This window comes from Anolis carolinensis, chromosome 3 (assembly GCF_035594765.1).
Source record: "Anolis carolinensis isolate JA03-04 chromosome 3, rAnoCar3.1.pri, whole genome shotgun sequence".
Classification (NCBI taxonomy): domain Eukaryota; kingdom Metazoa; phylum Chordata; class Lepidosauria; order Squamata; family Dactyloidae; genus Anolis; species Anolis carolinensis.
The window spans coordinates 237,745,723-237,762,040 of NC_085843.1; the positions used below are offsets into that span (position 1 = coordinate 237,745,723).

The window sequence follows — 16,318 nt, forward strand, 5'->3', positions numbered from 1 at the left end:
CAGAACAGCATAACACATTGTGAAACACGTCTTGTAAACACACACACACACCTAGTTCTGGAGATAACTGCATTCTAAATGACCAAATCGATGTTGACCACTCACAAATTATAGGCTGGGGAGAGAAGTGGGGCAGACAGTGCCAACTTGAAGAGAAATTCCAGGTGATTTTTTTCTAAGATGTAATTCCATGTTACATTTTAAAAATGTAATGTGAGTTATGTTGAAATCACTGTATTCAAGAAATAGGAATTTTTCTTGGAAGGCTCAAATTTTACATGACTCCAAACTCTGTCTTGCTCATGGGGAGAACCCAAGGTAAACTGTAGCTTATTACATACAATAAAGTACCTATTTACTTGGAGTAATACAAAATAGTCTTTAAAAAGACAACAAAACACATACCTGGTTCTTTTCGTCCTGGTTTTTCAAACCGTCTGTCTCCCCTAAGAATGCACAAATCATGTTTAGAAACCTTTCAAGGAATAAAATCTTAAATTTTCATAATTCAGAATAACAACTGCTTAAATGATACAAGAACAGGCATAAATAATGTGTTTTATTCATTCTTTTATTTATTTTAAAGAGACCATTCATATAAATCCAGTCATCAAAACCATAACCACTTTGAAGATGGCGTGCATTCAGCTAATCATTTCCTAAATAATTCAAGACTTTATCCCCCTATACAGACTCTTAACATTAACTATCATTGTCTATACCAGTGATGGCCAACCTATGACAAGCGTGTCAGCACTGACACGCCTAGCCATTTTTGCTGACACACTGCCGCAGGCAGATTGATTGGATGAGTATGTCTTTTGTGGCCAAATTTGGTATGATTTGGTCCAGTGGTTTTGTTGTTTATTCCATGGGAATTATACACATTAATTATTCTATTATTCTATTATTATTGTAGTATATTATCATATTATTACTATTATATTATATTATTATTATATTATTTATTATTCATGACTACATTGAAACTAGAATAGAGAGAAATCAGCGTGGAAACAGCAAGAGGTACCATAGATTGTTGTACATGGAAATAATTGTAGTAAATAGTTTTTGATTTATTAAATAGTTATATATTACAATTATATATTTTTGTTATTTAAACTATACATATTGCAAAATTATGGTTTTTTTCTTGAAGTGACACACTACCCAAGTCATGCTAGGTTTTTTTGGTGAATTTTGACACATCAAGCGCAAAAGGTTGCCCATCACTGGTCTATACATTAAATTTTACTCTAAAATCCGAGCACTCCTTTATTATATTCTATACACTTACAGCCATTACAAAGTATCCACTGATTACCCACTGCAAAAGTGTCAGTGATGCTTTTCAACTCAATACTTCTCAATTGACCCCAAATCTGTTTTTACTTATATAATTAAAAGCAATATATTTCAACCCACTACTTTACAATAACATTCATATTATACTAGCCCAATGGAATCTGACTTTTCTTTTTCCTGCTCAGATATTGCAGACCACAACCAAAATTTCCCTTAGATTCAAGAACACTTCTATGAAGTAGGGGTACAAAGAAACCCTTCAGGGTTTAGAGAACTAGTTTTATGAATATTGGCATCCATCAAATTATTTGATAACAGTAGCATAAAAGCCAGTTCAATTTTATGCATTCACCTGCTAAATACCTAGACAAGTACTAATTCACAATTCCAAGACATCTGTCAAGTCTCTCCAAAATTCCAAGGGACATTTTTCTGATTTGATTTATTAATTCACATATCCCTGCTTCAATTAATGTAAGTATTCTTTTCCATTTCTTCTTATAGCAAAATATAGAACCAGTTTTGGTTTCACGGCTCATCTTTTTTTTAAATACAATGGTAAAAATTCTAGGGTCATTTTAAACATTGAGATGAATAAAACAAATTTTCTATTAAATCTATTCTCAATGAGAAACTGTTAACAATAGATTTCTAGCCAGTTATTTTCATTTTATGTCTTCAGCTTATGAGTTGCCCCTATAAGCAAAGCAGACTGCGGGAGGAATATAATGCAACATGCCTGTACTACACCTACATTTAAGCACATGTTAGTCACATTCACTCTTGAATGTTTTTGAAAGCACAGGTAAAAATGTATGCTGTGCTAGATAAGCAGTCTTAAAATGGGGTGGAATCATGGATCTTTCAACACTATTCGACCATGATTATTCACCACTGATCAGGACTATTGGAACTTACAATCAAACAACATGTGGTGGACTGCATGTTTTTCACTACGCCTGAGAAAAATAAATATGATTGCCGAGCCAAGATTCTACTCAGACAGTTAATTTTCTGATATCCTCAACAGAAGCTAACATTTACATACATATATATGTACCTTTCCTCCCAGCTCTGTGATCTGTGCATTTCTCTGCCCCCTCCTCGTCCAAATCCGCCTTCCACATCATCAAAACTTCTTTGGTAGAAACCACTTTCTCCTCTGCCTCTGCCTGAAAGACAAAATGGGACTAATCACATTCTTCCACTTTTCTCCAGTCCACAGCCAATACAACTATTCAAGCAGAATTGAAGAGTACGCTCTAGATTCATGATGGAACAGACATTTTGGAGTCATTTAATGTTACTATTTAATCTTATTGCTTGGCTGGCTTGGGTGAGCAGAGAATGTCCCTTAAAATTCTGTGTCAGGTAGCAAACTCTGGCCAGCACTGCTCTCAACACTTTTCCACCATTACTCTCAAGCAATGTATTATTCCTAAAAGCAATGTATTCATGATATTTTCCTCGTGATCAATTATCACTCTTCTTCTAATTATAATGCTGAAAAGGAAACAAAACAAAACTCTGAAGAAACCTACAACCCCACACCTAAAGAAACACTGAAATTACATATTTTCTCCATCTTGCTTGCATATCACTTATCAATCCATTTTAGAAATGCAATTTTCTCATGAGTTCAACTTCAATTAATTTTTAAAAAGAAGGTGGGAAGAAAAAGGGAGGAAGAAATGTGCATTATTACTCAACACTTCAAAATTGCAGCAGTCACAGTGCAGGAATATCAACTACAATCCTACAATAATGTGGCCAGTATCAATGATACTGTTGAGGTTCTCCTTAAACCAACAGTAATTTGGATTAATAATGTATTATCTAGTCAAAGAACTGGTAAAACAATGATAGCAAATCCCACATAACCAAAATGCATATTGCTGGAAAGTGAAGTTAAACGTGCTTTGCAAAGTTGAAAATTGGATGATTATGCATGATCACAGCACAATTTTTGTTAGTCTTCACATCTATCTTCCACAGAAAGGCTGCTGTTAGAATTAAGTATCTTAATTCTAATCAGGCCCATGTAGACAGATTAAACTATTCTTCCAACATATGTTGTAGGCTGTTTGTATGTTTGTTTTGATAGCTTGCCTATTTTTACTATTTAACTGCTATATCCTATAGTATGCAATAAGACTTCCACTTCTATAAAAGCAGTTTTTCCCCTTTTCTCCCCCTTTCAAACACTTAAAATCATCTCCGGAGAACCTTCCAGAGTAGATTTTGAGGGTGCATTAGAACTGCAGAGAGAAAGGAAAATTTAGTCAGAGTCCACTGCATTGGCAGAAGGACCAAGGTTTGATACAGCTCTCATACTCACATGACTATGCTAGTCAGAAAGGGCAGAAATTATCAATTCCCCCAATTTTTACCAACTACAGCTGGTTTAGTATCTACAGGTTATTTATACACCTCCCATCTTTTCATGTAAGTTCACATTTCTAAAGTATGAACCACTACATTTTATGTTCCACACCTAATTCTGTGGTTGAACATCAATAAAATACAAGAGGCATATACAGGCAGTCCCCAAGTTATGAACAAGATAGTTTCTGTAGGTTTGTTCTTAAGCAGAATTTGTTTGTGTGTGTGTGTGTGTATGGAATTTTTGAGTGTAATTCTATCTATCTATCTATCTATCTATCTATCTATCTATCTATCTATCTATCTATCTATCTATATTTATATAGCTTTGGATAGCATAGGGAAGGGTTAACCCCCCTGTGGTGTTTGTTTTGCTCTCTGTGCTCCTGTTCAGAAGATTTCACCTCACTTTCTGTCCCTGTGAGAATTGGATTTTGAAAAACATGGCTTGTTGTGAAAATAAGGATTGGTGAGAAAGCTTCAGCAGAGACACTTTTTCTCCATGACAACTCTTTCAGGAGTTAATTTCCCTTCCAACGGGTAGATTTCTCTCACTTCCTGTTGGCTCACCCCCATTCTTAATTATGAGTTGTTTGTAAGTCAGATGTTTGTAACTAGGGGCCTGCCTGTATATATAGAATCAATTTGAATTATGTTGCAGAACTGAAGCTCTAACTTTCTTTCATTCTAGGATCTATATGTATGCAAATCTGTTCTATTTTCATTTTGAATTTTGGGTACCCCCTATTCTGTTTTTGGGAAGAATCCAGGAGATTAGGAAGGGGGGCATTTGGATTCATAATTCGGAACTCACAATTCAGAGTCCAGTATCCGTTTCAGGAAGAATCTTGAAAACAGAATAAAAAGAGACTGAAAACAGGATGGAATTCTGTGCTGTTTTGCACATTCCTTCGACCTACTATAAAATTTTATGTACTTTTTAAGCTTCTTTAGGCTAGATGTTTTAATGATTTCTATTTAGTATATGCACTATTATCCAAATTTTCCTTCCAAAAAAGCCAAGGAATTACAAACCTATATCTTTGCAAAGAGTTAAGCAGTTCAAATATAAGGTTGATTATGAAACATAAGGTTGATACTATTTTATGTTCGCAAACCTTACCTCGACCTCTAGAGGAACTTCGACCTCGAGGAGCCCCTACCACTGTTCCTCCTCCACGTCCCATTAATCTTAAGACAGCAGCGCTATTTACAGACATAGAGAAATTTCTCTGCCAAAAAGGAGAATATATACATATTCAGACATTTGCTCTCTTTTCCATTTTCATGCATCATTTTAGAAATACCGATTTTCAAGTGGTACTTTCAAATCAAGACCAAAAAACTTCGGAATAAGTGTTGCTGATAAATCAAACTTGAATTCTTTTCAGTTTTCAAATGAGCTATCTAAATGTATGCCATTTCTCACAGATGTATGTTCTAAACATTTCAAAAGTAGTTCTTACTGAATGAATTGATTCAACCTGCACAAATCCCAGGTTTAAATTATCCAAAATAGCAAAATCGGGAAAGAAGACCTTGAAGAACTCTTACAAGTTGGAACAGACATGTGATCTAAGACATATATGTTCATTCATTGTGTTTAGGATGTCAATCAAGCAATTACTTTATATAAATGCTATAAAAGTCCCTCAAAACAAGAAAAGTATTTTTCTTTTTCAGATTAACTATAGTGGTTTATGTTTTAAATCATCTGTTATCCACACATGCAAAATCATATGCCCCTTTAAAAACAACCCTTTTGTAAATTATATTAAACAATTGATCAGTGTTGAGTATGAGACAAAAGTTGGACTGGCTTAAAGACATTTCAAATAATGTTGTGCCCAAGAGAGAACTAGATTGGCTACTCCTATCTTTTGCACTCAATCCTTGAATTTCATCCATTCCTTTCCTCCTGTGTAGTATACAATAAAAGCATCAAGCTCCTGATCTAAATCTAGCTGCAATTTGGGACTACTTGTATGTCAGGAACGGTGATTAATTTAAACACAGTTTATTAGAACCAGTCAGTATCTGCATGGCAGGGGTTTTGACTAGATGGCCTTTGTAACTCTTCCCACTGATTGATTCTAGAATTATAAACTCTGATTGGACCTTGGTTTGCTAGAATAAGCACAATTTAAACTATACACAGTTTTGTCAAACACAGCAAACAACAATAAGTTTAAAAGTAGATATCAATACTTCTAAGCCAAATAAAGGAGATATATGTCTATGGCTCACCAAAGGTCAGTAACATAGAATTAAACTGAACTAAATTGTTTAACATGTGACTTCTGTGAGCAGTCAATGGGTGGGTATCACCACAGCTAATGTCTACATTGTTTGGGATGTTTTTATTTTTAACTGCAGGCCAACATGGATATTTCATTAGAAAAGTGGAAAAGTTAATAATAAAATTAAAATCCACATAACAGTACAGAATGCTAATAAAAATAATTCTTTACAATCTAACATACTAAGGATTTCTGTTTTAGACAAAAGGAAGCCCAAAAATATAAGAAAGCAATTTTAAATAGGGGGAAAACATGTATTACAAACTACTAAGATCTACCAGTTTAATTAATATATCCTCACACCCTGGTCTAAGATATTCCATGCCACAGCAGCATTTTTTAGATTTTGGATGGGGAATGTGCAACGCTCCATATATTATTAGACCAACTTCCTACAACTGGTTGCACAGGCGCAGGAAACTCATATGTGTGCATTTCCACATAAGGAGGTGTGATTTACAATGAAACATAGTACTATAGTTCAGCATAATAGAATACTGAGCTAGCATGGCACAAACGTTACAACTGGACATGTGTTTTTCAGTCACCGACACCTCTCTCAGCACAAATAAGCAAACCACAAGCTATGACTTCTGACCATACCCCACAAACCACTACTTTTTCCCCGAGACCCAGCAAATTAGATGGGTGATGGGTTGCTGAAATCATGCCACCAAGATCACTGGTTGACAGGAGAGGATTTCACTTCTCCAGGGATTTTTATTTAGATTGCTACTTTCCCCTTCACAGTAGCAGAAGCAAAACGGTGGCCTTAGTGGAATCTGTTGAGTGGATGAATATCCAAAATCACCACTGACTAAACTTCCAAAACTGCTGTATTCCCCCCTTCCCGTAACAACAGAGAAATATCCATCTTAGTGTAATTTTTGATGAAGGGGGTTAGAAACTTTAATTCTCCAATGAACCAAAGCATTTTTACCCATGCACAATGAGATGGGGAATGACACTGTGCACAAATAAGTAGTTCCACATGTATTGCAAACAACCAGCAGCCTTTGTGGTTGAAAGGTTATGCACTGCTTAATTTAGGTACCCAATCTGCTACAGTATTTGAATATTGAAACCTTCTTGCATTAATTAACTATATTGCTTATGATAATTGTGCCACTTCTCATTTATTTAGGAATATACCTGCTCTTCTTCTGTAAAAGGTACTAGTGCCAAAGGTGGTAGGGGCTCCTCTTGTAGAATGGGCAGAAATTCCTTATCCAGAAGATCTGAGGGAATCTTTAAAAAAGGCGGGGAAGTAGGAAAATGCATTACATCTTAAAATATAAATTATTACTATTATTGGATATATATGGCTATGTCCCTTAAAATACCTGAGTGCTAAATATAAAGTTTTATTCTTTGATATCTAGGACATGTAAAAAAAATTCTATAGGAATATAAATGCATTAATTCAGAAGACACAGGGAATGGATACACTCATAGTTCTACAGCAGTGATTCCCAAAGTGGGCGCTACTGCCCCCTGGTGGGCGCTGAAGTGATCCAGGGAGGCGGTGATGGCACCTATTAGGACTCAGGGGCGGGGAGGGGTGGGGCCTCTTCCCAAGTGCCGGAGACAGGGCTGAGCACCTGAGGTGCCTATTAGGACAAAGGGCTAGAGGAGTGGGCGTGGCTTCTTCCCAAGAGCCCGAGACAGGGCTGAGAATCTATACCTCTCCTGAGGCGCTTGTTGGGACACAGAGGGTGGAGCTAGGGAAGGGGACGGGGCCTCCTTCCCAGAGCCCGAGACAGGGTTGAGCCTCTATCCCTCTCCTGAGATGCCTTTTAGGACAAGGGTGGGGCTAGGGGTGGGGGTGGGGCCTCTTCCCAAGAGCGCGAGACAGGGCCAAGACTGTATACCTCCCCTGAGGCGCTTGTTAGAACACGGGGGCCGGGTATAGAGGTTCAGCCCCATCAGGCACTTGGGAAGAGGCCCCGCCCCCTCCTTTAGCTCCACCCCGTGTCCTGGCAGGCGCCGCAGGACAGGGATAGAAGCTCAGCCCTGCCTCAGAGCTCGTAACTCCACCCATCCCAGTCCTGGCCACCCATTTGTGGCCCCGCCCACCTCTCCCTCTTCCTCCCAGCCCTGCATCTTGGAGTAGGGGAGAGGCTCAGCCCCGCCCTCCTGAGAAGGAGCCACGCCCACCCCTCTAAGCCACGCCCCCCTCCAGGGGGTGCTGAGTAATATTTTTTTTCTGGAAAGGGGGCGGTAGGCCAAATAAGTTTGGGAACCACTGTTCTACAGCATGGCCAGAAGATGAAATAATCATGAATGAATGCCTAAAGCCTAACTTGAAACTCCTGTTAAACACTGAAATTACAATTAATTTATATCGCCTCTTTTTGAGGAAGTCAAGATGTTAATAAGGATAAAGACAATGGAATTGAAAACCCATGCTAGAATACTATGCAATGTAGAAGGGAGACGAATGCAAAAAGTGTGAATTTTGAAATATTTAACCATTTATCTTCCTTAGGATAGATTTAAAGATAAATGATCTCTCTCCTTAATAGGTCTTCTTCGGTTTCAGAATGTATATGACCTCAATATCTGAAACAGAATCTGGGTCATCCCACTAGATACTAGTCAGGAAAGTGTGCATTAAGAAAACTGGAACAGAAGAAAAATTCAAAGCACCAAATGGTGTCTTCTAGGGCCCCTTCTACACTGCCAAATAATCCAGATTATCAAACCAGATAATCCATATTATCTGCTTTCAACTGGATTATGAGTCTACACTGCCATTTAATTCAGTTCAAGACAGATAATCTGGATTTTATATGGCAGTGTAGAATGGGCCTAAATCTTCTGACATACCGGTATTAATTGCTGAAGACCTAAAAGATGAAAGGTTGTTCATTTCACATGGATTGTTGTAGTTAATCTTCTTTCCCTCCAGTATAATTACTGAATATGCTGAAGTTTCAAGTAATATAAGCATATGATTAATAGTGTCAATGAACTTTCTTTTTTTTAAAAAAAAATTGTAGTTCAATGACATACATCTGTAATCTTTTAATTGTGTATTTTCTCTTCCTGTAGCAATTTTAATTGAATCAATCTTTATTAGCGGACAGCATACAGCTAAAACTATGAATATGTTTGCAAACCACTAGAGTACTCTGCTTCTAACTTACCTTATTATCCTTCAAGAAAAGTGCTAACATTTCTTCTCTCCCATAACGATAATCTGCTAATTTATACTTTGGCAAAGCAGGAGAGAGAGGAGGAGATGTCACAGTCCCACCACTAGATAGAGCTCGCAGCCTATTGGGAGGAAAAAGAAGGGGAAATTAATACAACCAGTTATGTGTACAGTATTTTAATTTTCCTGGCCACAACTGGCAGGATGGCTTTTGCACATGTCAAAAATGTCTTACCCATTTGTAGAAAGAACAAAGGAAATGTGTTTTAAAATAACTTAACCTTAAAATTATTATTCACACAAGTCTCCTAAAACCTAAACCATTTCAAACTGACTTAATATAAAAAGGAGTCTACATAAAAAAAAGTTGTGCTTTAAAGTTTGGTTCCACATACTATTCTGATCTGGTTTCATTCTAGCCAATCTAAGGTGGCTACAAACTCCAGCATACTAAAACCAAATACAAAATCACTGACATTAAGACTTCAAATTGCACATGTATTAGGTTAGCTAGCAAAACATGTAAAATTGCAGTCAAACAGAAATATTCAGTATCCTAAGAAAAGGTGCTCTGGTAGGACCACCATGGCTAACACTGTTACTCATTTATTTTTAAGGCCTCAAGATGAGAGGAATACTAGGCCATCTGACTGAAGTCACTGCCAAATTACGGTATTTTAGCCAAACTATTTCCTCTCAGTGCTGTATGACACTGAAACAAAATGCTTCCTTTCTTAGTACACATCCTATGCCTGGACTGCTTGGCAGCACTGCCGCTGTCAACACTAGTCTCTTTCACTCTTGTTTGCACTGGATTGTGTTGAGAGGAACTGTGAGGTAACTGATGCCTACCATTGTTGACTCGACAGTCTCCAACTTGGAGAAGGCACTTAGGGAGAAGACACCCAATGGTCCAATGTCAACAATGTGTGAAACTATCTGGAACCTAGCACAGGTATTTAAGCTGTTCAAAGTGAAAAAGCTCTAGTAGCTAGGAGAATCTCCTAATTTAAATACAGTATTTCTTCAGTTGTAAGACACACCCTAATTTAGATACCATCATCACCAACAAAAATATGTAAAATATACCTGCGATTCTAAGACACACACAATTTTTAGAGATTTTCATATAGGGAAAAAGTGTGCCTTACAACTGAAAAAATACACCGTTCTTTGTAATCCAGTCCCAGAAATAAAAACACTTATACTGAATCCCTGCATCAGTATGAAAGGATGAAATTGAGGAGAAAATCTGAAGTTTTAAATATTATTTCCCCATTTTCTCACTTACTCAAGACTATTCTAGGTGTTACCAAATTTTCTTTCTCTAGTCTCTTGCCTAACAGTCTAATCCAGCAACTGATGACTGGTATGACCTGTATTCAATATGACCTTGAAGCCTAATAGACACAAATGAACTGTTTTAATAAAGCAATTATGCACACTCTTAAGGTCAAATGTTAGTGTGAAAAGCTTTCCATAGGACCTCTTAAAAGTTACAGAGACTAGCTGAGCATGCAGGAAGCATTCCACAGTACACAGAAATGCTATCCTTTCCCTTCCTTTACTAGGCTGTTTATCTTCACAGCCTGTGCTACACTGGATTGCAGCATTAAAGCAGCGGGTCTCCATCCTGCCTGCTGCTTCCTTGCTCATGAAGAAAGAAGGGTACAGAAGTCTGGTCCCATTCAAAATGTATTAAAAAATCTTCCACATATTATTTAATATTTTTGATTCAGCCTGACCATGGCCTGCATTATGTGCCACCACTTTCATCCTGAACTGGTAATATGAATGATTTGGGATGGGCTAGAGTGATCTGTTCTCGTTGAACAGATACAATTCAGGCTTTGGAAAAAAATATGGTTTTCGACTCAGGTTGTAATGTTTGCTGTTCATTTAAATTACTACAGTGTAGCCTTAAAGAGATAAGTGATACCTACTTCAAAGAATCATTGAAATATTGACTTGGAAAACTATGAAGTTTTTACAGGCTTTGATACTGAAACATGAATTCATGCCTCCATTCTGAAATGTTTTAAACCATAATGTGATACAATATCTTAACTGGAACACTATGATTAACAGATAACTCAACAACTAAGGCTAAGGTATCTCACAATGAGAGTGCAAACAGAGGATTACTGAGACACAAAAATACGGGGTTTATTTATTTAGAATGCTCATACCCAACCCTTCAGCCGAAGATATCCTAAGGTGGCTTACAATCTAAGACACGAAACAAGAAAAGAGGAATGGCAGTATGAAGAAACTGAGCCTGGCAAGTATTGGCAGGTAGAATGGAGTGGAAGGCCTTCAGCCACTGTTGGACAGTGGGATAATGGAATTCAACCTGTTCTTCTCTTCCTAAGGCCACAGCAGTGAATTCACCACAAAGCATCCACACTTTGGGAAGTTCAGAATTGTTTGTTCAAGCTTTCTTGAAAATAAGAACTTGAGATCTAAGGACATTACAGCTCCTCTCTGTAAACAAGAACTGCTGATAATGATTGTGACACCCCCCCCCCCCAGAATTAAGATGACATTAATACATTAATTCAAATTTGGCATGCATCCGTGCTACCTGATCTCACATGAACTATGGACTGGATCCAGACTAAGAACACGCTTACTACAGATCTACTGAAATGAACAGGAGTTTATATTAGTAATTTCTCATTTTCCCTACATATTTCTAAGGTCTATGGATCCAACTTCATAAGAATAAAGACAAATTCTATATTTTGAGGTAGATGAGAACGAGCTATTTAATTATAGTAAAGATAAAATTAAGTGCAATTATTTTTCATATTAGCAGATGTTCTATCTCTACTGCTATTCTCCAGAATAATCCAACAATTTGGCACTATTATACATTAGTTTGCTGCCACCGTATGGTCAATGTTTTCATGAAATGTGAATAAACATTACTTATATGTGAGTAACCTTCCATTTTCACATAAATTAGCAATCTGACAAAATAAGTATGATAGAAAGTATGAAAGGCATCAAAATAAGTATCTCAGAATTTCTCGAGTAAGTAATTCAAGAGCCAGAAATGTATTAGGGATTTTAACATTAAACAAATGATTGTTCTCAGTCTGACACCAGATTGCTTTTAGTGCCTAAAGCAAACAAAACCTCACATTACATTTCCTTGTTAGACAGAGATATGAGATTTTATTGAGATATTATTTTTACTAAGAAAATTCATCACATTTGCCTTGACCCATTAAAAGTTTATAATTTTATGCTTCTTCTTCAAATAGAACTAGGTCTTACACACAGCTTTCATTTACTGTTGTTTTAATTATGACACAAAGTGGCTACTGAACCGAAGGCCAGCATGGGAAAGAGGAACAAGGACTTCCTAATCTGTTTTCCTTCCACAATTTTCCCCACCCAAAATTATTCCTCAAATTGCTTTTATCTTTGCTGAGAAATGGAAAGAAATATCTAGATTTCCATGCCAAAGAAGGCAAAAACATTTAATGAGATAGTAAGAAATGGGAAGACATTTAATGCAAACTACCTTGATTATCAGGAAAGTAAATAGGATTACTTTCCCACAGTTGGTGGGAAAGCATGCATATTCAAGACTGATTCCTGATTTTCAAACTATGTTTTGCAGGGAGCCAGCACTACATCTGTACCAGGCCAGTATGTCAATTAATAACAGATGGAACAAAATAGTGGGAGGAAAATATCCTGTTGAACTGCAAAATATTTATCTTTTGTTTTATGTGTTGTAAAGGATATATGTTTGAAATAAAATAAATATTACATTATAAACATAAATCTTTTCAGTTAACAACATGAATACTTATTCCCTGATTAAGAGAATTTACTTGAGAACAGTTCTAGGATAAACAACATTCTTATGATAGAGAATGGCAATATTTAATTAGCTCGATGTAGATGCTGCTTATCAATTCTAATCTGGACACATAGGGCTCAAAATACTTAGTGTACATGGCTACCTTTGTTGTAGCTAATATCTCACTGAACAAGAACACATCTCAAATCCATGTATAAGGCACCAGGAAGTTCATTTTGAATATCATGTGCATTCCTTCAATCACTATTTTTATAACAGAATGGTAACTTCCACAGTTCTGGGGGTTGAACATACTTCTTTCCACTTCCTTCAGAGCAAGGTGGGCAAAGAGCAGCCTGAGGACTGCTGTGGGGTCATTTCCTTCCAAATAAACCCTTTTTGCTCCAAAAATTATAACTAAGAGTTGTGCAAGGCAATTTTGCCATATTTTGAGTAAGAATAGACTCATCATGGGGTCAAAATGAAATAATGCAGATTACTTTTTTAAAAGAAAATGCCTAATCCAGGAAGGATACAAAACATGTGCCCAATCATTAACTACAATGGGACTATCATATTCATAAGTTCCAGATCCAAAGATATAACCAATCTCAGACTGAGAATGCAAACATAGGGGCTGGGAAATTCCTGAGATCTACTGCAGCGAGGCTTAGAAGAAGTCCCAGAATTGCATCAAAGACAAAGTTACAAAGCCTAGCCACCAGGCGTGCATTCTTCAGTTTTGCTAAGTGGGCAAGTGACAGGCAACCCAGATGTAGAGGAGACAGTCCTTATTAATCCAATATACAGTAATATTGATGCAACAGAGGTGACAGCAAGCCATTCACACATGCTTCATGCTGCCCTGGCTCTAGGGAGCATGCCAGTCATCTATTTCCATCCTTGGAATGAAAAAGCAGAAATGATGCAGCAGGGCCTCGAAAGCACTTCTACACATTTGTTTCAAAGTTAGAAATAGGGAGCCCATGGGTGAGGGAGCCTGAAAAATGCACATCTGGTGGCCAGGCTTGCTGCTGCCTCCAACCCGTAGCCTATAACGGATTATTAATAGGGACTTGATCATTCATGCTTTTTGCTATCATTACAGCAGTGGTTCTCAACCTGTGGGTTCCCAGGTGTTTTGGCCTACAACTCCCAGAAATCCCAGCCAGTTTACCAGCTGTTAGGATTTCTGGGATTTGATGGCGAAAACACCTGGGGACCCACAAGTTGAGAACCACTGCTCTACAGGGTCCTGGAACCAAACCTCCACAGATACCAAATTTACTGAAAATGTTTTTTAAAAGATTAAAATGCCATAAAGAACCACAACCTCTCTATATCACAAAGAACAAGATATCAAAAGAACTATCAGCCATACCTAATCTATGTCCTCATTAGATGTGAGATTTCTTCAACATGGATAAAAGGAATTAATTCTCAATTTAAGGATTCAATTAGCCACTTGCCATTACAGGCAGTCCCCAAGTTATGAACAAGATAGGTTCTGCAGATGTGATCTTAAGTTGAATTTATTTGTAAGTCGGAATAGGTACATGCTTTTAGTGTAACTCCAACAAAAAATATATATCCGTATTTATTCGGGTATAATGCACCATCGAATCTAATGCACACCTCAGTTTCAAAAACCCTGAAACCAAAAAAATATTTGCTGACAAATGTAATGCGCAGCAGCAAAATTGCACTCTTTGTAACATGACCAAAAAAGATGCACATTACAGTTGCTGCATGTTTAGAATTCTTTTTTCAAAAACAAGTTTAGAATACTGAAGGAAAACCTTGGGTCCATTTATGCTGTAGAATGAATCCACTTAAACTTCTCTGGCTCAATGTTATGACATCATGTAGTTTTATAATGTCTTGAGCTTTCTCTGCCAAAGAATGCTAGTGGTTCACCAAACTACAAGGCCCAGGATTGCATAGCATTGAGCCATGGCAATTAAATTGAGGTGACATCCCTAAATAGGAGCTCTAGGCACCTCTGAAGCAGCTTCCTCATTTGCTTTGGCTTAGCATTAAGATTACTGTATTACGGGAGACCCTAAGTTTGGCTAAGTAATTTAGCCAAAAAATGTAAGCATTAGATTCGAGTAAATAGGATAATTTTTAAATTTGGATAGCATAGGAAAGGGTTAACACCTCTGTGGTGTTTGTTTTATTGTCTGTGCCCATGTTAAGAAGATTTCACCTCACTTTCTGTCCCTGTAAGAATTGGATTTTGAAAAATGTGGCTTGTTGGGAAAATAAGGATTGGTGAGAAAACTTCAATGGAAACACCTTTTCCCCCTAACTCTTTCAGGAGTGAATTTCCCTTCCTAGGGATAGATTTCTTTTATTTCCTGCTGTCTCACCCCTGCCTGTAAATGTGAGTCCTTTGTAAGTCAGATATTTGTAACTTGGGGACTACCTGTATATATGTACGTGGTTCAACAACACATATTTTTTCTTATCCACCAGCTGAAGCAAAGCATCTGTACAATGTAAGTCTTTACCATGTAAACTAACTTGTTGAAGGAGGCTTTTACTGACCGGCTTCTGTTTCTTTTATTACTGATGTATTTTTAATTTGTTTTAGCTGTATTATTATGTAAGTTCATTTGTGTTAGTTGCACTGAGTGCTGTCTGGCATAAAATAAATTTAATAAATAAATTAGGCAAGTGTAATAAAATTAATATTTAATATTTAGTTTAATAAATAAATAAGCCAAAATTCTTACTGGAATTCCTTGAACACATATATAATAGGAAACTCACCATTCAGGCCCGAAGTTAAGCGTCTGAGTTTCTGCTGCCATTTTTTAAAAAAAAGTATTAACCTAAAAAAAGAAAAAAAGATCATGAATCAGTATGCTCTTCCCAACAAATAAAACGTTACAGGAAAAAGTCCCAACACATACCCTCTCAAATGCATCAGTACCCAAGAACGGATATTCTTACTGCCAAACCGATGATGAAGAGGACTTTCATTGGTTTGACAGCATGGAGGGAGGTAGGGAGACAAAGCTACTGGATTCTTTCCCTAGGCTTACAAATCAAATTTCCCAAAGCCTGAAGGAAAATCTTTCAATGTGCACATCTAGTGTTGTTATCAAGGTCCAAAAATTCTGACATGACTACGAGCCAGGCATAATACATGTAAACCACTGAGCCATTCTCAAGAACAATTTCATGCCTGAGATATCTATGTATCATGCTGGGCTTGTTATTTCCTGCTACAGCATTTGGCAGAATTTCATTAAGAACCCCATTCCACCCAAGGAGAGGAGAGAATTTCAATGCCACATTGTTGAGAACCTTGAAAATGACCTGGATATTATAAATCAACATAAATAATCC

At 37.1% G+C, this 16,318-nt stretch overlaps 2 protein-coding genes across 4 annotated transcripts in view; one reads left to right on the forward strand and one right to left on the reverse strand.

Annotated features, from left to right (window-relative positions):
- Positions 1–16,318, reverse strand: part of gigyf2 (GRB10 interacting GYF protein 2) — a 79,768-nt gene that overhangs the window by 47,577 nt on the left and 15,873 nt on the right. For all 3 annotated transcript variants that reach the window (XM_062976418.1, XM_062976417.1, XM_062976416.1), the window contains exons 2-7: positions 15,737–15,798; positions 9,137–9,266; positions 7,140–7,235; positions 4,811–4,919; positions 2,366–2,477; positions 406–446 (exon numbers count right to left, since the gene is read on the reverse strand). In XM_062976418.1, the coding sequence (XP_062832488.1) occupies positions 406–446; positions 2,366–2,477; positions 4,811–4,919; positions 7,140–7,235; positions 9,137–9,266; positions 15,737–15,777 (529 nt within the window). In that variant the 5' untranslated portion in view covers positions 15,778–15,798. The remainder of the gene's footprint in view (positions 1–405; positions 447–2,365; positions 2,478–4,810; positions 4,920–7,139; positions 7,236–9,136; positions 9,267–15,736; positions 15,799–16,318) is intronic.
- Positions 1–16,318, forward strand: part of kcnj13 (potassium inwardly rectifying channel subfamily J member 13) — a 34,353-nt gene that overhangs the window by 15,817 nt on the left and 2,218 nt on the right. The gene's annotated exons all lie outside the window — the stretch shown is intronic.